Source organism: Squalius cephalus (genome assembly GCF_949319135.1).
Source record: "Squalius cephalus genome assembly, chromosome: 5".
NCBI classification, from domain to species: Eukaryota; Metazoa; Chordata; class Actinopteri; order Cypriniformes; family Leuciscidae; genus Squalius; species Squalius cephalus.
In genome coordinates this window covers 36,217,214-36,243,339 of record NC_137126.1, presented here as the reverse complement: position 1 = coordinate 36,243,339, position 26,126 = coordinate 36,217,214, and the positions used below count along the sequence as shown (strand labels likewise).

Genomic DNA, 26,126 nt, shown 5'->3' with positions numbered 1-26,126 from the left:
TTACACCTTTCGAGAACAGGAGGCCATTTGCCTGGAAGACCCACCCTCCGTTGTGTGCAAGTTATCTCTATACTCTTAAATACCTTATTACCTTTTGGTTAAACCACATTAAACCATATAGATTCTTGGGTGAATTTTGATGATCTCAGCATGAGGGAGAAGGGATGGGGGAAGAGGGAAAGAAATGTAGATTATGATGATTCTGAGGTGAGACTCAAATGTTAATTTCCCTTTGTTTTCTCATAGAGTTGCCCTCTCTTCCAGTTTTTTCAGCCTTACAATTTAAAACAGCAGTACTAAATAAAAACAAAATGCAATTTTTATGATCCCTCTTTTAATGTTGATTATGCAAGGGTAAACTTATGACCTCTACAGTACATATATTTAATGTTACCACTGACTTTGGTGCAATGATGTAGTTTATTTTTCTTGCTCAAGAGACATTAGAGAAAGTAATACAAATATTTTGAATGCATTTTATTCAAATCTTATACAATTTTATTATGATTTGAAGAATTCGATTGCTTGTGAATTCAATCAAAAACCTATGAATCAAGTCTAACCAACCACGTAGTCCTAGAACTAGGCCTGTCCATGAGTGCAAAATATAATTCAGTATTTATATAATAATAATAATCTAAACATCCTTAAAACAAGATATATTTGTTTATTTATTGCAAGATAATAAGATCATGTATCTTAAAGTTTATTTTTCTTAGCCCACTGGCAAAAGTTATTGTCAATTTATTCCATGCGATAACTGCACAAGGTAACAAGACTTGTTCTCTGAAAATATATTTTATTTATTTATTTTTTAAAGTTTATTTTTTATCTTACACACTTTTGTTTCTAAAATAAATGTATATTATTTTAAGGATGTTTCGATAATTTTACTGGAACACAAGAAATGAAGACAAGATTGCATCCATAAAATTTTCTTTATTTTTTTTTATCCCACAAAGAAATGTCTACAAAAGCCATAAAATATAGAATTTAACAAAAATCACTTGAGTCCTTCGCTTAGTATATACAACATGGAGGAGACACTTTAAGGTCTTGATTAATCAGCACTTTTGCATGTCCATTCCACAATGCTTGCACCTCAAGCTTACCCCCCCCCCCCCAACCCCAACTCCAACTCCAACTCATATTCATTCAGACATATTCATTCACTCACACAAAGTGCTATTCACCCTTAACTTATATAATGTTTTACAATCCAACTCACATTATTTATACATACACACATATGCTCACACTCACACCGTTGGCAAGTTAACAGAACCCCCCACCCTCCCATGCTACATGTGCTTTACTTGTATTGTGGACATGTGCTAAAGTTCTGTCAATCAGAGCCCGTTCTCCATGAACAACAAACAGTTGGTTGTCTGAATATTCACACTTGCATCTGAATTCCACTTTTTGATTGCTTCTCAAGTAAACGACTTGTACAGTAAAGCATCTACCCCGTATGCCATTCAGCTTCACTTCACACTAGCTATGGCACTTGAAAACAAAAATGTTTCGTTTACATATTTAGTACATAAAAAGATTTTGCACACTAAGTACAGTCTTAAGGGTTTTGGTAACAGATGCTACCTTTGTTGTTTGTTTAGTTTTGTTTTCATCCAGGGAGACATTCTGATTCATGAATTAACAAAAAAATAAAAATAAAAAAAAGAATTAAAGAAAATAAAAAGAAAACAAAATGTTGTATGCATAAGAACTTCAGTAGACATCTGTGGCCGCACTTGAGTTTTTGACTCAAAAACACACAGACATCTGCTATTTCCTTCATGTTAAGTGTAGGACTAGTTTATGCTTAGCTGATATATTCATACGGAATTAGTCTTCAGCAAACTTGCAAGAACCAAAACGTTTAATGTACGCATGCGCAGACGCGAGTGCTGTGCTCGGTCAACGCACTGACAGCTTTTACATTGATCTGGCGGCTGTAACAAGTCTCAAGGGGAGATTGAGTTACATTCAGGTAAGTTCAGTTGCCACAAACAAACATACTTTAACTAACTGTAGCTCAGCCACGACAGTAATTGACCTAAAAGAGAGAACAGACCGCAATAGAATATATTTTCGCTAATTCGCGCCATAACGCCCCATGCGGCCAAGTAGAGCTTGCGTCTGCGTTCACATACTTGCGTAGTGTATGTTTTGAACTTTAGTGCCCTTATATTATTTTACTCCTACACAATAAGAAATACTTTGTGCTTATGTCAGTGTGTGTGCGAACAGAATTAAGAGGGTGTGGTGTTTTCAGTCAACATCAACCCAGAAACATTCAGAATAAAAACGAGCCCGTAAAACCAACGCCCCCACCCCGACCCTCGTTGCCCACCCCCTTTCAGCAACACATAAGAAAACACAAAAGCCCAAAGGTTTCATTATTATGAACCAGCATGCAAGAATAACTGAACAACAATAGGCTAACAATATAATTATAATAAAATAAAAATAATCTTAGAATGCAAAGATGACTGTAGTAAATGCTTCCAGTTATTGCTACAGTACCTAACAGTGTCGAACCTCATATAGATACAAATTCCTCTCGCCCTCATTTCACAGTCTAATACAAAAAGCCTTCATCATATGTTTGAAATGATTTCTGACTGAATCCATTTTCTGTAATGAGCATAGAAATAGATAGAGAGCAGCTTATTCATGCTCTGTATAAATAATCTAACTTACATAAAATCCATTTAATTTCAGGAGATGCTTAATAATTACATTACATTTTAATTTGGAGCTCAGGACTGGCACCATTGCTGGTACACTGCTGCACATTGATATTTACAGAGAGAGAGCTGTTTGCTGGGACGTGCAACAAGCGATGCAGTGTGGCAATCGAGCCTGTTTCACCCCTCACCGATGGGTACACGCTTTACACACACACACCAAAGCCTTGTCTGGGTAGGTTTTGTATGTGAAGAAACCGCTGTGATTTTATTTAATTCCCTAAAAATGTCCATATTTCTTTTAAAATAGTACTCTCTTTCTATTGAAAACATTAAAAGAGAAGTCCCTGAGATGGGTGCCAAGAAAAAATGCACCCAGAAATGATTGTCTTGAACAGGACACTAACAATGAAGGAATTGGAAACATTCCCTTGAAGTTGGGCTGAGAGCGTTTGGTTCAGTAAGAGGACTTGAACAGGTAGTATGATTGCTTCTCAGCAGACAACATTTGTGCATGTAGCCTATTTAATACCATGTATCTGTAGTTATTAATCCTTCATACAGTAGTTAAGTGCTTTCAAGTGCATTTCACAATATAAATGCATCAAGATGTACAAAAAATTCACTGATCGGTGTAACCGAATGTCCTAGTTTGTGTATTTATGTTTTGTTTTTTTCCTTTAGAAACTGACATATGGCTTTACATCCTGTACATGCCAAGTGAAGGGGAAAAGCGCTCTTAGTATCTCCACCTGGTGGTAAGAGATGGTACTTTATGAGATTTATGTTTGGACCAAAAGGGTCCAAACCCAAATTGCCCTTTCAGAATTCCTCCAATTGAACTACCAATCTTCCTACAGTAGCTGCATTCGTGGTTCTATACTGCAATATGAGTACTCAAAGATGATTGTCATTATTACCACTTGCATTAAGCTTTTTACAAAGTATTTTAACAGTGGATTACAGCAGTTTAAGGATGCTCAGTGTATTGAAACATCTCTGTGCTTAAGAATGACTGTTAATGCTGTCATATTTAAATCTGCTTTCCTAAAATGGATTCTTAACCCGTTAAATTCCAAGACAATCACCTAATCAGAATTATATTCCTTTTTTATTCACAATTAAGCAATTTTCTCCCCCCAAAATAAATTAAATAAATACATAAATAAATAAAACATGGAAATTTGAATTTGATTATGATCAAATAGGATTAGTTCCAAATTATGATTAAAAATTCCAATGGAATTCCTTAAAGAATGTCTTTGAATTGGACATTGCTCCAAATGATTGCTTAAATCCCATGATTGTTATCTTTGCATTTTTTTAAATAATGTCTAGATGTCTTCAGATGTTCATCTTAAATTAAGTATTGCCAAACACAGAAAATATTTTATCTAATAAATATGTAAATAAATTGATGTTCAAAATAAGGATGAGTTCTTTACAATTAGCATATGGTTAAGAATACCACAGACCCAGTCTGACCTGGGCACGATTAGAAATTATTGCTCAAATCAGAGAATCTACTATAAAGGCAGCAGAAAAAAAGTTCAGTACGCTTCATATCAGTGGCAGTAAATGATAGAGCTTATTTTGTACTAGCTATTTATGCCTTCACAGACAGAGGGCTGCAGCTTCACATACACTAGTGCTGTTTTATTTTTGGCAGTAAGAACAGCATTTTGAGGCATTAAGAGCAAACGGGATTATAGATTTGAAGTAGTTCTGAGGGCTTCCCATAATGTCACATTTGACTGGATTGTTTTTCAGCAGTTACAGAAACTGTTATTGCAGCTATGACTGACAAGATGGTAGTCGGCCATTCAATTTTTGTAAAATATATATCTCTATATTTTCGTATGGAAAATAATCATTATCAATTATTTTTCCACTTCAAAAATCCTTAGTGGTAGGATTAATGTGGTGCTGTTTATACATATCTACATAGCCCAGACAAGGCTTTTAAACGTGACCAAACAAAGTTAGTCCCCCGTTAACCTTATACCAGTTTCAATTTCACATAGTATGTACAGGTAAAACTACAAAACAAATACGAAAAATTACATTGACAAGGTACGGGCCTTTCAGGCCACCGTTGTTTTTAAATTATGACTAAAATATTAACAGAACAAAATTTAATACTGGAATACCGCTTTGTACTAAAGAAATGACTACATTATCATTTTTGAATGCACTCCCCACCTTCTCATTTCAATATAACAATATTTTATATAAAAAAGAGAAATCAAATTAAACAAATTAACTTACCCAATTTAAAGACAGCTTAAATTGTCCTAAAGTCTGTACATTTCTTGTCAAACTGAAGGCGCCTTTTGCTGCTGCCGCATATATACATTCTTATGACTGTACCGGTGAAATTGAGTTGTATTTTTGAAGTGCAGAACATTCCTAGAGTTTGTTGTTGTTGCGGTGGCTCCAAAATCTGTGGATGCTGCGACACGGTGTTCATCTTCTGCAACACCTTCCAGGGAGGGACAGCCTGTCGATTGTTAAATGAAAGACGTAGAAGTGTGGGTAAACGTGTCCGGTCATTTGGGCATGACGCCAGCGGCGTCAGGATTGAAGAGCTCCTTATAGAGAGGAGGAAAGAGCATGTTAACGGTCTCTGGGTGGAGCTGCTGGAAGGCCTGAAGCTCCTCCGTGTGGAGAGTGCACAGAGCCGACAGCGTAGGGATCCGGCTAATCAGCTGCGAAAACAAAGACGGGTACAGTGGAATAAGTCACATGCCTAAAAATGATAAAACTGCATCTATTTAAGCCGTGATCAATTCCTGTCTGAACTGTGTCATGGTCACTTGAGACGTCCTACCTTGGCCAGGGCGTCCTCGTCCAGATGGTTCTTTTGCATGATGTGCTGCAGGGCAAAGTAGATTTTCTCTTGTAGCTTCTGCACTTTCCTGGGCTCCATTAACCAAGGCCGGTCTAGAAACGCAAGATAATTATATATAAATATCTGCTGGTGTGTGTGCTATGATATGTAGGTCAGGGTTAAGGTAAGTACTGAATGTTGATTTGACCGCATTAATACTCAATGAACACATCTTTATGTTCCAACTAAGATACTTGTCAGTTTTGTAGTCAGGTCTGACCTGTAGAAATGAGCACCGCAGCAGAAAAAAGGGCGATCTCCTCTTCCGTTAACTGCAGTGAACACAAACTCTTGGCAAAGTCAAACACCGCACTGACCAGGTCGTCACAACCTGCAGGAGGTAAGTATGTTAGAATCCATGCTTAAATGATCACTAATAATTTACAATTAATACAGGTTTTATTGACATGATGTTAAACTATATTTATAGCGTTTATATTTTGTAATGCTGTAAATAATTGAGCATGGGAAATAGTTGTACCTAGAGCTTTAAATATCTGCATGCCTCCATATTTCCCCTCAAACAGAACCATGTTGTTGAGAGGGTTGAATGCCCGGCACATTCTGACCAGCACTACCTCCAGACAACCTGAGTTTGAGAGAAAAGTGTTAAACAGGCCAATTTGAATCACAAAATTTGTATTTACAGTACTACAGTCTTAATCAGTGTGTAATAGAGTATATATCATGGTCTGTTCTTTACCTGATTTCAGCAGCAATATCTGGTCGTTCTGGCAAAGCTCCATGAAGCCAGTGATGCGCTTAGCAAACTCGACCACATACTGAATGGCATGAGTTATCTGCATAGCACACTGCTGCCACAACACGTCCCGTGTCTGAAACACACACACATAGGCCTCGTAGGTAAGCTTGTCATCTGTTTTGTTCAGGAGAAATTATTACATGCTTCTGGGAAACTTTTTTTCTCTGTTAATAATTGCAGTAATTGCTAACTTTAAAGTAGACTCTTATGCTCACCAAAAATACAGTGAAAACAGTAATATTTTGAAATATTATTGCAATTTAAAACATCTCTTTTTTATTTAAATATACTTTAAATGTAATTTATTCCCGTGATGGCAAAGCAGATTTTTCTGCAGTCTTTTCTCCACTCTTCCGATTGGTGAGGTGAAAAAAAATTAATATAGAATTTTCTGCACTCTTCTTTATAAAAGCTAAATTAAACAAGTAGAGTACACTTTTACTCTTTAATTTAGTTTTAAAAAGTAATGATTGAAATTTTCAGTGCTCATCATGAAAAATCACAACAAAAAAGGCAGAATCTGTAGTTTCCCATTTATGAAACATCCTTACAGAGCACACAGAATACTGAAAATGTGATATCAGCAAATTGCTTTTGTGAGCTCTGCAATTCTCTCCCTGTATAGCGAATCTTCATAGGCACTATTTCAAAGGGCTTCTCGGTAATTACCCATAATCCATTTGACACAGGGAAATGAAGAGGGCTTGTAGTGCGTCTGGCACCCTCCCCTATTGTGCTTTGAGTGTTCGTTAGCTAAATCCGTTAGCTCTCTTGCTTTCTCTTTTTCTCCATATCAGTGCGAAAGCTGGATAGGATCAGCTCTAGGGGGCTGAGATACTCTAATGAACTCTGATCTCAAGCGTGCAATCTGACTATGAAGAGGGAACGAAGTACGAGCAAAGAGGACTGAAAGGGTGAGAGATGAGAGAGTCTGCACCAGGTGTAAAAGCATGTAAATGAATGTACGACTGAGAACTAGGCGTTGTGAGGGGACAGCGGAAGTATTTAGTATGTAAACTGAAGTATTTGCTCATTGAGAGAGTGACCTCGCACCTTGCTTTGGTACATCTTGACCTCTTCATAGGAGTGCGTCTGCCAGGCTAGCTGCTGAAGCTCTTCCGCTGTGTACTGACACGTCTCCAGGTGGGACTTTATGATGTTCTGTGCAATTCGGTCTGGTAAAGAGAAAAGCAGATGGGAATGACTGCAGTTGAGTTTTAAATACAGTGCAATGTAAGGAAAATCAAATATTAGATCATGATTTCATGCAACCAAGGTAAATGTGTTTGCTAGAAATTGTCATACATCCATGAACCATGCAACTCTGAGGGACAAATTTCCAACTGGCTTTATTAGTCGTACCTAATTCCCCCATAGACACTCCAGGTGCTAGCTGGCTATCTTGATAGGAGCCGTAGGTGAAAAGGTTGGGAACAGGGGTGAGATCATATATGGGTTCCTGCTTGATCTGCTTCATTCCAGTCATGTCCAGTCCAGACTGATCCGGGCTGGCCTGTGTGGAGTCCATGCCATAGTAACCTCCAGGAGCGCCGTTTGTCTGACCCTTGGGCATGTCTATAATGTGACCATTGGCGTATGTCCCTCCAATTTCATGGTTGAGGGTGCTGAGGCCGTTGGTGAGACTGGAGGAGTAAACACGAGCGAGGGCCTCCGCTTCGCCCGTCTGCTGCTGCCGCTGCTCCTGCAGCCTCTGCTGGTGTTTTTGAACCTCTGCGTACAAGGAGTCTCTCTGTTTCTTGGACATGCGGCCAAACTTAACAGCTGATGGGGGAAGGCGAAAGAAAACTAATTAGATTAGTGCAGGTTTTAAAGCTATCAATAAGATCAATCCAGCTTGTTGACAAGCAGATTATTAGTATGTTTTTTTTTTAGAATGTTACAAGGTTCCTATGCAGTTCGGAAAAGTATGGAATTTCCAGGATGGAGAAGTATGGAAAAGCAGAGTATGGAAAAGTAATTGTGTTTCCAAACTATTGGCCCTGTTCAGTTTTTTGTCAAATATAAAATAAAGAATTTCTATAAAAATAAGTGTTTTCATGTAAAAGTTTAGAGATGCAAAACTGTTTTCTTTACCATAAGCAAGTCTCTTTTGAACTTCACTAAAATATTGTTTGCTCAATTGCAACAGATAAAGGAGCAAACTATCATTTAATTCAGACTGCACTTTGTTTTTTGGTGATCGTGAAACATCAAACCACGTTAACAGTATTAAACCAATCTGTCAGAGGTGAATATATGCAGGTTATAAAGCGTTTTAGGTTTATTCTGATGTTATTGCAGTTATCAAGTGCATGTTATCCCTTTGAGAAAACAAATGAAAAAAAAAAAAAAAACATAACTGTACTATCCCAAATATAATGCAGAAAATTATGCTGTATGAATCATTTATGTTAAATATGGTCTGAAAAATCACAGAGGTTTGGAAAATTAGAGTCTGGAAAAGTATGGAATTTTGAAATGGAAAATGTGTAGGAACCCTGATGTGAAATCTCTCACCATCCCGGGACATGCCCAAAGCCAGGCACTTTTGGAGCCGACAGTGCTGGCAGCGGTTGCGGTTTGTTCGGTCAATTAGGCAGTTGCGCTGACGGGGACAGGAGTAGGAGGCGTTGTTCTGTTGACTGCGCCTAAAGAAACCCTACAGAGGGCACAACAACAACAGTAGATTTAGACACGTTACATGCAGAAAAATCATATCTACACTGTCTAAAACAAAAAGAGTGGCAGAAATGATTACACTGCAAATGTATATTCTTTTTATTTATGATGATTTGCAACATCAACACTGTTACTGAACTGAATTAAATCAATTCAACACTGAACTGACTTATTGACTGATTAATGTATATGTTTGCAGTGTAGGACCATTTGGAAAAGTCCATGGATGGCTGAATCACATGGATGACTAACAAATGTACAGAAGAAAAGGCATATCTTTCACTGACCTTACAGCCTTCACATGTGATGACTCCATAGTGGATGCCTGATGACTTGTCTCCACAGATTTTGCATGGTATGACTTCAATTTGGGCTAAAAAACAGACAAAAATGAACAAAAAAAATGCAGTTACATAACTATATGCCTTTGTTCCCGTGATAAAGACTATACATCAGGGTTCCTCTCTTGACCACCATCATTCTAAGAGTGATCACTTTTAAAGTGGACAGGGATGTGCCTTTTACATTTTTGTCAAGACACTTTGACATTTTGTAATCTGCGGTTCTTGAAAGACCGAAAGAAAAACATGAGAGGCCATTCAATGTCTAGTATTCTCTCAGGTTCACCAGTAAATCAGAATGTATTCTCAGTTGTGCTTTTGTCACCTCTTCTTCTATTATCCATTTTAAGCATAGTGTTTGAAAGATTGCCTTTATGAAACACCTTGCACATGTACAAGGAAAAGGCTGGAGCAAGCTACAGTACACACTGAATTACGTAATCAGAACATGGCAAGTTGTTTAATGAGGAAACGAATACAAATACATGGCCGTGAGGCTCAGCTCCAACCTTTCCATCGCTTGCACGTGTGACTTGGAAATGTAAAAGAAAAGATAAAAGGAGACAGAAAACCTTTAAGAGAGAGAAAGAGCAAGGGAGAGGAACACAGAGAGAGAAACCCATCTCCCTGCTGAGACGGCACATTCACAATAAAGAGATTAGCCACCCAATCTAATCCTAAATTATTTCTACACATGCTTGTTCCCCTGCTCTCAACTGGCTTATCTGATGCAACAATTCTCAATTAATCTTTCTTGCACTCAAAAGCAAATTCACATCTGCCTATAATGAAAATTTACAAAAAAGAACAAATGTTATATTTCTTTTTCACTCTTATAGGTCACTTTATTCTTGTACATTTGCATTATAATATATACACATATCTATATATATTTTCCCCCTTTATGAACTCCCAATTAGTATAAGCACCTAGCTAAATGAAACACATACATTGCAACAGCAGTCTCAGATGAAATTCTGATATGGTTTAGAAGTAGAGACCTCTACAGTGTGAGTTCCACGCCAGATCCATCACTGCGTGCATTAATATAACTCACCAAAAATGATCACAATATTAATAATGTCAATAATAAGTAGTTTGAGCTGAGATTTACCTGCAGTATTAGTTTACACACATTTTTGCTTTAGATTAAATCAGTTCAGCATAGAAAAGATGCATCTGAGCTATGATTCTAGATCAAAATTATTACATTTCTTCCTCACTTGCGAGTTGTTTAGTTCCGTCTCTGCATCACAGTTTACAGGAAACTGAATTAAAGAATAAGACAATACATAAAACAAAATGAAACAATAAGATATTGTTTTTGGAAATCAAAAAGTTACTAAATACACAAAACACAAAAGCTATTTTTGTTACCTGCCAAAATCATTATCAAGAGTAGCAAGTTGCTTTAGATAGAAGTGCTAAATTAAATGTTACTGTACTTGCTTAAACGTGAAGTGAACGAATCAAACTAAGATCTTTTTAAACCTGAAATGTTGTCTTACCTACAACATCTGTCTTCATTGTTAGAAAGAAGCACTGTTGATGGAAACACACACCTGACTTGAGACCGCAGTATGAAGCTCAGAGGTTTGGAAGTGTGAGTGCATATCTAGTTATGTGTGTGTGTGTGTGTGTGTGTGTGTGTGTGTGTGTGTGTGCGCTGCTAATCTGACTGTGAGAATATAACTCAGAGAGACTGACTAGTCTATGTATTGCATGTTGGCCAGTTTGTATCTTGTATTCATACTGTGAATAATATACACGTTTCATGACTGAATATGTACTTTAGTGCAAAATTTATTTCATATACGAAAAGTTTATGTTTGCTGTAAAGGTACATACACACTGTGAGCAATGTAATGGGATTAACACACACATACACGTTAACTAGTCTGGACTGTAGTAGCTCTTCCTGTCTCAGTCAAGCCCACTAGTTTTAAGCCATAGTGTCTGTGGGTTTGGTGGTTATGGGGGTGGGTGTTTGCCCCCAATGACCTTCAGCTACAGGAAGCACACACAAGGTCGTTTCCATGGCAATGTCACCTTGAGTTTACCCCTCTGTATGAAAATTGAAACAGAAGAAAAAAAAATTCTTGGAAGAACATTTCAGTGTTCTACTGGGATAGGTTAATGCTGATGGATGCAAAATATTAAAAAATATTTTTAACATTTAACACTAAATGTTAAAAACTCAGTAAATATAATTGAAATTTTTTAATACATTTTAATGTCTTATTTTTTTGGCAAATTGATTAATGTCCTTAATTAAACATCCAATCTTTAATATTTATATTTATATCTAATATTTTTTTTTTTTTTTACAGTACAATAGTAATATTACAAAAGTAAGCTATTTTTATCACACATTTCATTTTTGATTAATAATGCAGCCAAAGACCTAAGGTAAAAAATTATTCAAATAAAGCCTTTTTTTGGCAAATTGTTTTATTACCTTTTACTATTTTTACTCACCGATAGATAGATAGATAGATAGATAGATAGATAGATAGATAGATAGATAGATAGATAGATAGATCTAGACCTGCTTTGCATCAAAACCGAAACAATTCTGCTTAATAGTAACTTATGAATGCTCCTGAGTGTTTTAATTTTATTCCATTACAGAATGAGTTATGTACACTTTAAGGGCTCTTCAGATAGATCATTTACTCTGTTATCACTGCATTTCATCTTGAGGCGCTAATACTATCATCTGCAGGGACTGTGGTTCACATTAAAACATGAGGAAATAGTTTTTCAAAAAGAAAAAGTAGCACACCCTGTCCTTGCTTTTAAGGTCATTGCAATACAGCATGATGTTTTATGCCCTGGTACTTAAATCTTCAGGCTTTGTGTGTGGTAACGAGGACTGTGAGTTCTGTGTGATTGGCCCCAGACTCAGAACACTGGACCGGTTCCTCTCATGACCCACTTTGACCAGTGCCAGAGCCAAACTGGGTCAAACAAGCACAGAGACTTGAACCTGTTGTGAACGCAATCAGACACAAAACGGTGTTATAAAATACTCGTTTAATTTTAAACTGCACACGACAGACATCAAGTTATTTATAGCCCGTTAAAAGCAGGGCACTGGATCGCTAGGCCATGGCAGTATTGACCACCGATAAAATATGCCATGCTGCGCATGTTGATGTTCTGTTAGTTTAGTTACTATTATCAAGTGAAAATTTGGATCTACATGCTAGCTAAACCAATGATTTACAGATGAAAGTTAATGTGTGTTTGAACATTTTGTGTGTTGCATATGACAGTGTTTTGGTCTGAATGAATATATTGGATGAGTCTGTTTGTGTGAGAATGGCCACAGGGCCCGTGTGTGTAGACCTGTCATATGAAATAAGGAGACGTCCGTGTCTGTGTCACTGTTGCCAGGACGACCACAGCCTCCCTGGGTTTATGGGTAGGAGGCCTGTATAGTCTGCCTGTCAGAGCAATCATCCACACCACCATGACATTCCAACAGGACATGATGTCATCGCCATCCCTACCAATACAGCAATGCTGCACATTTGTCATTGTGGTACCTATACAGATTTTACTTCCTTAAAGGATTAAAAACCTAAAAGGACGAGATGAAATATGTAAATAGAAAAACCTAGAGGGATGTTAGCGCAGGATTTAACTACCTCTTTAAATGTTAACATCTTAGTGTTGCTAAAACCATTACAGATTTGCAAATTCATTTTCTATTTAACTACACCAAGATGCGTGCATTTTGCATCTGTCAAAATACATCAGTGCTGAACCAAGGAATCAGAATTAGTGTACACACGTTATATATTCATAAACGACGCTATTATTGAAAGAAAAAGAAAAACTAAGCTTGTGGTTGTTCTTGTAGGCTGCTAGGCTCCTTGCACCTGTCCGCGGTTACGCATAAGGGTTAGGCCTATCAGAGGGTTACGTAAGAGAGGGAGTGCAGCGCTGGCGATTCCATGGTTAAGAGGAGCTCAGCCCTGCAGGCTTAGCCGAGGACAGACAGGAGCTGCCGAATACCGCACACATGCTAGTCTCACAGTCAGCGACAGCAGCTTAGCACACTCAAGTTACTGAGTGGGAACTAAAAGATTCATAAGGAGAAAATGTTTTGTGTGTATATTGCATCAATAATGTTGCTATATACTGTACATCTAAAAAATGAATGTTCTGTCATTGTTTACTCACCCTCATATATATGAAAGCAAATATAGACAGTGGGGCTGTAACATAAAAAAATACACATATGACTCTATATGTGCTATATTCCAAGTCTTTCAAAGCCATCCAATAACCATTGTGTGATTAAAAAGTTAAAGCGAAATTAGTCTATTCAGTGTCCTGTTCTTATAATCCCTTTGGCTTGAAATGGCTTGAAATGTAATATATAAATCATTTAAAGAACTTTTATGATATGTTGGTGTTTTTTTTGCCATTGTGGAGCTTAACAAACTTATTCACTCATTACACTCTTAAAAAAGGTTATTTATTGGCATTGCTGGTTCCATAAAGAACCTTTGGTCACACTTTAAATTATAATTAATTTCTCACTAACTACCTATGACTTTTGCCTCAATAACCCCCTAATTACTGCTTATTAATAGTTAGTAAGGTAGTTGTTAAGTTTAGGTATTTGGTAGGATTAAGGGATGTAGAATATGGTCATGCAGAATAAAGCTGGCAATATCCTAGTAATATGCATGCTAATAAGCAACTAGTAATAGGGAGAACACTTAAACTAAAGTGTTACAGAACCTTTAATATCCATGGAACCTTTCCATTCATTTAAAATGTTCTTCACAATAAGAACGGAAAGGTTCTTTTGGCAACCACAAATGGTTCTTTTAATGGCATCACTGCAAAAAAACAAAAAAAGCAAACATTTTGGAACCTTTATTTTTAAGAGTGTATATGGAGAAGAGTGGCCAAGATGTTCTTTAAGATTTACTTTTTTACTGGATATGTTTAACAGAAGCAAGTAAGTCATATAGGTTTGTAACAACAGTAGGGTATTTTTGTAATTTTAAGCGAACTATTTCTTTCATTTGTGTGTGAGTGAAAAAAGAGACACACACACACACACGTGGATTGTATAATTGATTCCTAATGATATGAAGCTCTTTTCTGTCCCAAGAGTAGTTCCCTCTCTCTCTAAATAGTTCTTTAATTAGCTTCATTAAAGTGGATATGAGTACCCCTGCAACTTAATTTATCATCACGCATGCACACCCGTACACGCTGGAGAACACTAATAAATATTTGCTGTCGATACCAGCTGTCTGGGTGACAGATGTGTACCAAGCCAACAATGCAATCATTTTGTAATTCAAAATTGAAATGATACCATCACTTGTGCTGTGTCTTGAAAATGATAAAGTCCAACAGCTTCCTTCTGATTTCTGCTTGTGCGTGTTATACTATTTTTGTGTATTGGTTTGATGAGATGATGATCTTATTTATCAGTTGCCTCAAATGATATCCGCAAACCTTGTTTGCAGCATTCCTTCAGGTGAATATGCTGATAATCTCACCGTCTTTTAATTTTAGCCTGCAGATGGAAGGCCATTTGAAGTCTTTGTTGTAAATCTTGCCTGTATGCATATGATAAGATGTTGTTTTGTCATTTGGCATCTGGCCCAATGATATTCCAAAGCCTTTTTGGGATATGCTAAACAGTGATACTAATACATCGTGTAGGTGGGAGATTATCTTCAGCTCTCACACTTGTGAGCATGTCAACAATCCACGTCTCTTTAATACAGACAAATATTAGAGGACGCAATCATACTCAGAATTGTCCATCGCAGACAAATGTGCATGTGTTTTTGAAGGTTTAGGGGTGAGCTGGGGTGAGAGGGTAGCTGTAACGGCAGCTTGTCACCATTAGGTGGCACATTGTCCAGATTGACAGAAGCCTTGGGGGAAGTGGTTGCAGAGGGGCAGCCTGTGACAGCATGTGGTGTTCATCCATGTTTTACATCATTTCCTTCAGGGAAGGACTCTGAGATGAAGGCCCTGGGCACTTAGATACTAAACAGCTTTCACTGTCAGCAACATTAGCATTCTGATTCTAACATTGATCCCACTGTGTATTGCTAAGAAAATAATTAGGACAATTCCACAGGGAAATAGAAGAGATATTCCACCCAGCTTTAAAATATTCAGATATATGTATCTGACCTCCTGCAATATCATTACTTAAATATCACTTATAAAGTCTTCAAGTTTGCAAGAGATCAGCTTCTGCAGCCTAACAAGCCAAACTTCCCAATCCATCCGGATGAAACCCCTACAGCATAGCTAATCTTCCGGGCAGTCTCGTGGCTCATTGATGTAATCCTTGACATGAAATCCTTAGCAATTGTAAATCATGTAAATGAGCTAATAATTAGCGTATATTGTTGTGAAACCCAGGATTGTTTAATATTCCATCAGAATGCAATTGCTCTGCATCTCCTTGATTAGCAAACTGCCCTGTTATTCTGCTACTTTTTCAGTCCCAGCACATCTGTTTAACATGTTGACATTTATTCAAATGAATGTGGCTATATGCTAACATATACTAATTAAATTCATTTATGCGGTACATTTCAGGCCATTTTGGTGAAGCCATCAATGCACTTGCTTGCACTGTAGATCTTTTTAGTCTGCTGTGTAAATCTTTGTTTGATAGCACAGGCTAACTTTATCACTGAGCTCTCAGCTTCAGATGGCCCTCTGACACCTTCATTTATGTCAAACAAAGACGGTTTCATAATGGGTAATAATACCCGTACCTCCATTCATTATTATAGTTAACCGAAACTAAAACCATAAAAAATAGAAGAGACCTGTGTTAGCAGGATCCCAGGGCATGCTCCCTCGTGATATTTGTTTGTTTATTTATTTTATTTATTTATTTTTGCAAAATGTTTTTTTTTTGGTACCATCCACACATGCAAAGTTGGTTGATAACATAACTGCAAAAAAGTAATAGCCTGGTAAACAATTAGAACACTTGTTTACATAGGATATATAATGTATTTTATATTATTTAAGCACCTGGAACAGTATCAGTTTCACATAAATTTCTACTTCAAAGTGCCATGGGAAGTCAAACTAACTTTACTTAACATTTTCTTATGTTGAAATTTTTTATGTGATGTTTTCTCCTCTTTTCATCAGTTTTTAGTTTATGTAGCTGTTTCAGATTACGTTTGACTTTCTCCATGGCGTTTTAAAGTTGTAAATTCTCAATAGAATTCAAATGGGTCGCGATAGGAGAAGCTTGCACAAATCTTATCACACTTTTGGAGCGCGCTGTTGAACGTACGCACATGATAGAGTGATTCACGCTCCACTCATGTAAATAAATTGGGCTTCAGTCATATTGTGCTTGGTCCGTTCAGCTCAGACGGGAACTTAACTCTTATAAAAGCTCTGAATGGGCAATGTATATCTGATTAATAAGTCTGTTTCCATTAATCGTGGTATATATTGGTACATCACCTCATCCCTCCTGCAAACTATGCCCATGTGCCAAAGCAACATTTCTCATTTCATTTAACTTGAAATACTAAAATAACTAAACCTGAAATAAAAATTAATAAAAACTTTATTTACATATTTAAACATAATTAAAAATGACTAAACACTACAAAATAACAAAAACTTTCACCGCTGGAAAGATGAATGTGTATTTAAATTGGGTCATTTATGTAGTAGAAATGTGAAATTATTTTAGAAGTTGGTGCCTTCTAGACTGAGAAAAGCCAAATGTATTTTTGGCTCATGTGGATGAAAGACAACATCTCCCAGAATGCACTTGCTTTGCTGCCCTACGAGGCCACTCCCAAGCCACGTCTACCGGTTCCAGAGGGCAGTATCGGAAGAAATTATACAACTAGGCTACTAGTTGACTCGAAACTGGAAAGACGGCGTTTTATCGTGAGATTCCACCCCTTATGGGCAGGTTGAAAACATACAGAACTAGCTCCTACTACTGGCTGTAGTCTCTAGCCTCTGGCCAAAAAAAGCCTCAGATGACGCAAAATGACGGTCATGGACAGAATGTTTTTTTTTCCCAGACACACAATACAGAAATCTCTGGTCTAGGGGGACATGAGGGGGGGGGGAAGCACGGTCATTCGAAAATACTACTGGGTTTCTACTGATAGAAAGCTTAATGCTAATCGGTGAAGTATCCCTTTAAGATTAAAAACAAATTCAAAATATTAATAAAAAACTATAATAGTATCTCAATTATACAAAAATTATAGTGACCCCACTACATTGGCTGTCTTTGCATCTTCATACACGTGTGAATGAAAGAGTAAGACAGTTAGAAAGTGCTCTCTATGTATGTGCAACATTCCCAAATCATCTTGCTCCGCCACAGTGTGTGACAGAGTTTGCTGGGATTATTTCTCTGATAAGTATTTGTTGATGAGGCTGCAGGCATTTCCCCATTGGCTTGTCATCAGCTGTGCCAGACTCAGGCATCTTTGATCTGAGATGTGATTGGCCGCCTCAGTGAGGCTACAGAAGGGGACACGCTGGCATGCATTCAACATTTGAACCATATAAAACAACATATATCTGAACCTACAAAACTCTATACTACATACTCTGCGTTTTTAACCAGTCAGTGTATGCTACAATACTGAATTTCATTATTGCAGTTAGTTACAGAAAGAATTAAGATACCAGTAAAACTACTCTACTGAAAGAAGTCTCTTATGCTCACAGGGGCTGTATTTGATTAATAATACAGTAAAAACAACAGTGAAATACAATTACAGTTATAAAATTCAGCATCACATATATATATGCTGACTTGGCTGACTTCTTATCAATTTTAAAAATAGTTATTCTGCTTAATATTTGTGTGGCAACCGCAATACTTTTTTTCACTCAAACATTTATGAAATAAAATGCTGAAGAAGTTTAATTGAATTTATGTGTGCATAAACATGTGTATGTATGAATTAGTAGTGCTAGTACATAAAAAGCATTTTGACATCTCAGCTTCCACTAAACAACTTTGCACACAGGTTCTCCAATATTATATATATATATATATATATATAAATCCCAGCTTTTTAAAATACTTTGTCTAATATTTTGTATTAACATGTTTTGGGGTAATTTGTTATCAAAAAATGATAGCGATGCAATAACTTGGCAAAGTTTCATAGCAATATCTCATATTTCAATATTATATTTGTTGTTACCCTATTCACCTGTTGTGTCTCCCTAAGAGGTGAAAAGCACATACAAATAGTCTAATAGTATATAGTCTAACTCTGTGACCACCCGTGATTTTATCGCTGTCGGTGTGAACAGATTTATCTCAGAAAATTTCACAAAACTGAATTGCTGGAACTCAGAAAAAAGAAACAGAATCAAGAAACTGCATGGAAGTCAGCTCTGATCATGTGAGTGTAACCGTTTACTAGCCACAAAAGGACTGGTGCTCCAAAAGTCTGACCTTTATGACCTGCCCGACCTCCACCAACACAAACTTATTGACCTCTTCAACCTTTGAACTTTCCTTTTAGACACTTTTGTATGTGTGTGTGTGTCTGTCTGTCTGTCTGTCTGTCTGCATGTGCAAAGCTGGAATGAATAAGTGTTTTCAAGTTGTTTTTTAAAATTTTACTTTGTTTCAGTTAATGTTTATTTTATTTCAATTCATGGAGATGTTTTTATGGTTTTAGTTTCATTTTTAATTAACTATAATAACCTGAATAGGTAGGCATAATGAGCTTATTAAATCTTATTACATGTTTTTGATAACCATTTATAGGTTGTTTCTTGTTGAAAGCTAAGTATATGCAGAAACTTCATAGAGTGAGGTATGTCACCGTGGCCCAATGGGTTGTGTGTGTGTGTAAACTGTTAAAGTGGGTTAGTAAGTCACTCAGCCTAAGGGTAGCATAGCCATGTCATATCTGGGTGTTTGGACAGTGTCCTCTCTCTTCAGAATTACATAATCCTACATGATTGGTAAAAGGAAGTATATGGATGTACTGTAATGCAGAAGAGATGACTTTAGATAATGAGCTATTTAATTGAATGAATCGGAAACAATACACTGTGAAAAAAAAAAAAGCTTAATGTGGCATTCTTTAAAGTAACAGGTGTTATATTCAAAAAATGTTTTAATATGATCAGTGTTGAAAATAGAAAATAATGCAAAGTAATATTCTCTCTCAAATTAGAATATTAATATTTGATAAAACTCTTGGTAATTCTTGAGTGCCTCCCGTAGCTGACATGCCTCTGATTATTGCCTTATTAAAATATCTGTACATTACTGGTTTATGGCATTTTTGTAACACATTACATGCTATGGAAAAGGCTGGTGCTGTCAGCAGCTAAATATAGATTTATAGTTATAAATTGCCCTGATAATCATCAAAATGCCTGTTCTCTAAATGTTGGTATCTCGTAGAGTGTGTGTGTTCTGCATGCCTCTTTACGGCTTCCCTCTCAGGACGGGATGGTAATAGCTTGCCTTAGGCCACAATTTAATTCCATGTAACAAGGTCCTTCCCCAAAGTGGCCCCAGGAGCCCCTCTCTGTAAGAAGCAAATTGATCACAATCTAAGGGCCTCTCTTCACCTGAGAGCGCAGTCTCTCTCTTTCTCTCTGTCTCGTTCATCTCCCTTGAACACTCTATCTCAGTATCCTTATCTGTCTTAAGCTTTCTCTAAGATCACTCTTGCTCTTCATCTAAATCTCTTTAAGGGCCTCTGTTTCAAAAGCTCGCACAAACAGTTCTTCTGTTACACACCTTTTGTTCGACGTTTCCTCTTTACACTCAATGCCGTTCCTAATGTAATTTTCCTACAGGCTTCTTAAAACAGATATAATCACATTAGCATGCTTTAAAAATCTGGTTCAAACAGTTCACTGTGTAAGCATGTGCATGCAGTCAGGAGTCTTTAGCACAGGAGGGCTGAAGGTACAATGGATCTAAGATAATGAGATTACAATGTATATACAGGGAGGTTTAAAAGTTTAAAAGAGACCCCACTGGAAATGAAAAATGGAATTACGTTTTGTTTTTTTTTGTTTTTTTAATAGAGCAGGAAATATGTAAGATTCTGCATTAACAGATTGTTAATTAAAAAGGCAATTTTTTGGCATTGAGTGCTGCAGCAAGCATTAAAAATACTTAGTTTTATAATTGTCACACAATTTATGCTGATAATATAATTTATAATGATATAAGCATTTGCAGTGGTCTCTTTTCTATAGACCTCTCAATGACCAAACAAGTCTATGCAAACAAATTTTCTGATGCAACTGAAAGTGAAAGAAGTGGAAGTGAGCATTGGGCACACAAACCTATAGACTTTAGGAGGGAGAGAGAGAGAGAGCTTCAATCTAGATACGATTTCTGTGTTACATAACTATGTGTTTTAATTCTTTCTAAAGCGAAAGACAAATGTTCTCCTTCCTCCGTGCCAGAAGTAGAACAGTAAGCCTTATAGCGGAAAGTTGCTTTCTAGACAATATATATCACGCTGAACTGACTTTGGGATAAAACCAGCTCCATTTTAAAAACCTTACAGAACCCCCCCCCCCCCAATATCGTAAGCTCAGAATGCTACATCACTGTTATGTAGAGGAACGGTCCCAGTGGTGTCAGGTCCCCTTCTGCACCATATCAAAAGCCCCAGGTGTCACTATCCAAAGCACACATTACTGAATGAATGAACACCTAGTGAAGGGTGAGACCAGTCGAAGAGAACTAATAAAACCGAAACGCAGCAAAGCAGAGAAAACATGCAGAAGTACTGCAGGGAGGGCAAATTGAAAACATTAAATGGACATGTTTAGCCTTACAATTGAGTCTCTCTCAGAGCTTCTCTCATGCAAACTCAACAATCTCAAACAAGGGCTCTGCCAACATATGACACACTCTAGTCGATACCAAGATGTGTTCACAAAAACACTACAGGGGACAAAAGCTGACATGGTCACACTTGGAAATAGATGTCAAGAAGCTATCTGGTTGGTGTTATTTAGTCACCTAGAAAGTAAAGTTCACCTTTGATCTCAGTATGCAAATACATTTACGTTGCATCCAGAATTTTGTTATTTAAAGTGTAAACGCAGATAAAAATGAGAATAAAATAGATCGAAAAAAGAACACATACTGAATGGATTAGTTTTGTGCTGCCTGTGCAACTCTGTTTCTGCCTCACTTTTAGGGATTACATATCTTGGTTTTCTTTGTGTAATCTTTCTCAGGTTACGTAAGAGCAAGCCATTAGTCAACCAAGCAAAGACTAGCAGCTATAAACAATTGACCAGATCATATTAGTACCTAATATAAACCTGGGCTTTAAACTGAAAGATCAGACAGACCCATGGCGCTGCTAAGGGGGAGACAATTTGGAGGATTCTAAGGGCCCACGCACTTTTGGGGGCCCCAGAGATCGATTTTATTAATGGAATGGGTGCGGTAGGGGGCCCAACCTCATATTCTTTCACAGAGCCCAAAGTTTCTAGCGGCTCCCCTGATCACAGACCCTCTCTTGCAGTTTCACAGTCAGATATATTGTAAGATTTGATTTGTATTTTTAAATTTCACTGAACACATTGGATGTAGTGGTAACAGCTGGTTATTGATAGTTTTACTTATAATGTTGGCCTACTGCCTGGTTAGAGATTTGGAACAGTTTGAAGTCGTAATCGTAATCCATGTCTGTAATAATGTCATGTGTATGTTGTCAGTCAAACAAACAGTGCTGTGCTTATTGATCTGCCTCCAAACTGCAATATGAAAAACACATTTAAAAGGAACAAAAAAACAACACGTCGGTAAGCTATATATATATATATATATATATATATATATATATATATATATACATACAAACACATACAGTACGTTCATGGGACAAAAGATCTGTCGACTGGATCCTTCACTTCACACAGCTATAATATCTATACACACTTTATGTTAGTTTATAGTAGGAATAAAGCTTATGGTTGAGTGGGCCATGCATATTGATCCTACTCTTTCGCAAGCTGAGCCACGCAACGTCAAGCAAGTCGATGGAGAGATGGCCTCTCACTCTGGAAGCCAATGTGATGCTAAAAGCTATTGGCATTAGCAGTTCATGCGTAACTGTCTCTCTTTGTGTCTGTGGCTCAGAGTTTCAGGGGTGCCGCAAGCACTGAAATGAGCATGGACAAAGCAACAAGGCAACGCAGCTATGATTTTCATTTGTGAAAATCACAGTCAGATATGGAGTAAACAGAGGCCAGATATGTTTCTGTGCTTTAAAGACAACCGACCAAAACCCGGGTCAAAAAATTAAAACTTCTTGTGCTGTGTATGTGTGTGTGTGTGTGTGTGTGTGCAAACGCAGTTTTAATGTGATCTGCGTGTGACAGAGTTGTGGGAAAACTAACACCAGCCCTGAAGCAGCTCTGCACACTGTAATAGAGAAGACAAGGTTTGGAGCGGATGTAGATCTAGAGTTACTAGATTGGGTACCACAGTCTATCAGATATATGCATTGGAAGACACTACAAGTTCATCTCTGATCAATGAAGGAAACTCATAAATGTTTTGACCAATAGGGCACATCTGTGTACACAAATGACACCCTCAAACACAAAAACAACAAACAAGTGCACTAATGATGTGTTACCATAAAGACAGTTTTAGTACTTAATCATTTTCTACTTCTTATAAAAACTATTTTTGTACAATTAATATTTAATATTGACCAATAATCTGTAAATATGAAACAAAATAGATGTTTTAATATTCATTTAATATAAATGAAATCATAGCTGTTCCCAAACACTTAAAACTTTTACCCAAAAAGGAAAATTCCATCATAGCATATACCATATGACTTTATTTATTCAATGAAAAGAGAAGTTAGGTAAAATTACAGTCTCAGTCTCCAGTACTTTGATTGTATGGAGAAATTAAGCAAAAAAAAAAAAAAAAAAGGAAAAGAAAAGAAAAAAATGGTGACTAAGACTTTCATAATATCTTTTGTGTAGCACCAAAAAAAAGTTATTTAGATTTGGAACAGCATGAAGGTGAGTTTTTTATTTACTCCCTTTTTTTTTTTTTGATGAACTGGCCCTTTAAGAAAAATCTTGCTGCCTAAAGTTGTGCACGTCCATAATCAGCTCAAAGATGGAATCAACAGACAGATAACATTAATTATAAACAAACATACGGATTCAGTGTGTTACAACACCCACCATTAACTAGAAATAATTAATAACTATGTTTCACTTTTACTACCTGTATATCAACAATCAGTGAAAGATTTACGCAGTTTTATTTTTCTCATTATATCTACTAAAATGTCTCTCTTTCGGGCAATTGAGCCACACAAAATGTAAGGCAGAAGTACAAACGGTAATTTAAAAAAAAGTTTTCATTGATTAATCGCATCACTAATTAAAACAAATAGCAATTATTTCCGTCCTGACACTGACATTAAAAGACAAGTAGAGCGTAATCTGGTCTAAAACCTATATGCTGGTTCGTATTTCTGAACACACTGCCCATGCAAGGAACAAAACAATAATTGGACATTTTATAAGTTTGTAAGTAGATTTCGTTTGTAAGAAGGTTACCTCACAGCGAAGTAGTTTAATTGTTATTTTAAAATCGTGAAGCCCGCGCTATGTCTGATGCCACTGTCGGAGAGTCGGGCTCCGTGAGAGGCCCCAGATACTGATGTGATTCTTTCTGACACGGTCCTCTGGGGCTCAGAAAGAGAGAAGCAGAGAGGTGCTCTGGGGGCGTGTGAACTTGTGACACAGAGATGGGAAAAAAACGGAGTTTTTGGTGTTTCCCAGGGCACGCGCACTAAACTTTTTTCCTCCTTGCAACGAATAAACGAGAGAGAGAGAAAAAAAAGCTGAAAATTTGCAGATTTTATAGCTAGGCTACTTGTAAGTGAAGACGCTGCCTATTGGAAAGAACCCAGGATATGTTGATTCGTGTAGGCTAATGTCATGCGCGTGCGTTGTGTGCTGTATTTGTTTTTATATTTTACTATGAAACTAAAATCGAATAACGAAATAACAGCAGAAGATTGGTTACAATACAAATAAATGCATTTAAATCAATCAGTTGCCTATGAGCAAAATCTTTTAATCTGTATTTTAATTATAGGTTTCTAGTTCAACATCTGCATTTCTTTTTGTAATAATCTGAATAGGCCTATATTTATCAGTTCAACGATAAAGACCTGGCTACGAACTGTAAATATTCTATAGCCTAGATCTTTAAATGTTTAGAAAAGGATCATATCTATTTCAAAATATAATCCATAATCTAAAATAGGAATTTAAACGCCTATTATATCAAATGGCAGAGCATAGGTAACACTTTAAAGCATAAAATAGACAACGACAAATAATGGAAGTGCTCTGACTTTGAATTAAAATTTACGAGACACATTCTTCTGTTATTTGTGTACTTTATTATTGATGCATATCTGCCGGGTTTCTTTACAAAAGGTCAATAAACACTTTTGCGTTCATCCATTCAGGTGTAACTGCAATAAGTCCGAAAAGAGCGCGTGGGATGGGCAAAGCGCGCGCTGCCCCACGCGTGTGTGAACTCTGCTCGCGCGGACGTTGCTACTGCACTTCGACGCTTTCAGCGCGCAGCGGCGCCTGACTGACGGAAATGGGTCAGTAGATCGCACGACACTAACTCCACTTTACCCACACAGTGATGGTCTGACCGTCTGCCTTAACACTTACAAAAAATACCACAAATAAGTTTTGATACAACTGTTTCCCAAATGTTATAACCTGCAACAGTCTAAAACAGCAACAATTTCTCACATGCATAAATTAAACACAAAGCCCAAGGATCAGAGTAAAATACATAACTGTACATTTTCAGTGCGAAGTCTTTATAGGCTCATAAATAAATTTCCACTCTCAAGGAAAGTTGGAGTGAAGTTGTCTCAGATGAACTGTCTGAGGAAGTCGCGTGCACTCCATAAACACGAGACTGGGAGTGATGTGCGGTTCATTTATCTTCGGATGTCTTACGAGCCCCTGAATATAAAATACAACTGACCAAAAACACGTATTTTTAATTTGATTTTTTATTCATGTGCACATTAATCTGGCAGAGTTCTGTATCATATATCGCATATATGAATCACTTCACTTCAGTATGACTTTATGAAACAGACAGAACCAGGAAGGATATGGTCTCTGGGATGAGACTAAAAAGACACGCTTATACTTCATTATTCAAATGAGCTGTCACAAACAGTTGTATTCCTACCTCGCATAGTGGTGGCGACTCGATCCCGAACGTTTCAGTCATGAAGAAACAAACATAAACCAGAGTAAAAAAACAAAATCCTCGGTGGTGAAGTTTGGTCTCGTCAAAGTGGGAGACTACTGTGCAAAACCATTCCAGAAGTGAGTGAAGCGGTGCTCGGACTCTTCAGTTGTGCGGTAAGGCCAGCATGCGGGTTTTCACATGACATCTGCGAGCGCATATACCCAACGGAGGTTTTCACTGCCTCCGTGAGCGCAGGGGAGAGCGCACAGCAGGCTGAAGGCAGCCCGGATTGGGCTGACACTTTTCGCTCCGCCCACTTTCTAGCGTCTTCAGAGGCATGGAGCAGATACGGACACTGTGCGGTCTGCGCGTACGCGAGCGCGGCGCGGCGCGGGTCTTTGAGTTCACGCGCAGACTTCGTTTTACAGCAACGCTTTGAAGTCAACAGAAAACATGTAAAAACCTTATTCTA

General features: G+C 37.3%; 1 protein-coding gene and 1 long non-coding RNA gene across 3 annotated transcripts in view; one reads left to right on the top strand and one right to left on the bottom strand.

Annotated features, from left to right (window-relative positions):
• Nucleotides 1–927: 927 nt before the first annotated feature.
• rorb (RAR-related orphan receptor B) lies at nt 928–25,914 on the bottom strand. Its single transcript, XM_079873025.1, has 10 exons — nt 25,652–25,914; nt 9,310–9,395; nt 8,861–9,002; nt 7,706–8,125; nt 7,397–7,518; nt 6,284–6,416; nt 6,062–6,169; nt 5,801–5,911; nt 5,521–5,633; nt 928–5,398 (listed from the first exon to the last, which is right to left on the bottom strand). The coding sequence occupies exons 1-10, from the start codon at nt 25,656–25,658 to the stop codon at nt 5,240–5,242; spliced, it is 1,401 nt and encodes a 466-aa protein (XP_079729151.1). The 5' UTR covers nt 25,659–25,914; the 3' UTR covers nt 928–5,239.
• Nucleotides 6,374–26,126, top strand: part of LOC307159569 — a 39,016-nt gene continuing 19,263 nt past the window's right edge. For both annotated transcript variants that reach the window (XR_013821407.1, XR_013821408.1), the window contains exons 1-3: nt 6,374–6,444; nt 9,222–9,377; nt 10,897–10,966. This is a non-coding gene — a long non-coding RNA (uncharacterized lncRNA). The remainder of the gene's footprint in view (nt 6,445–9,221; nt 9,378–10,896; nt 10,967–26,126) is intronic.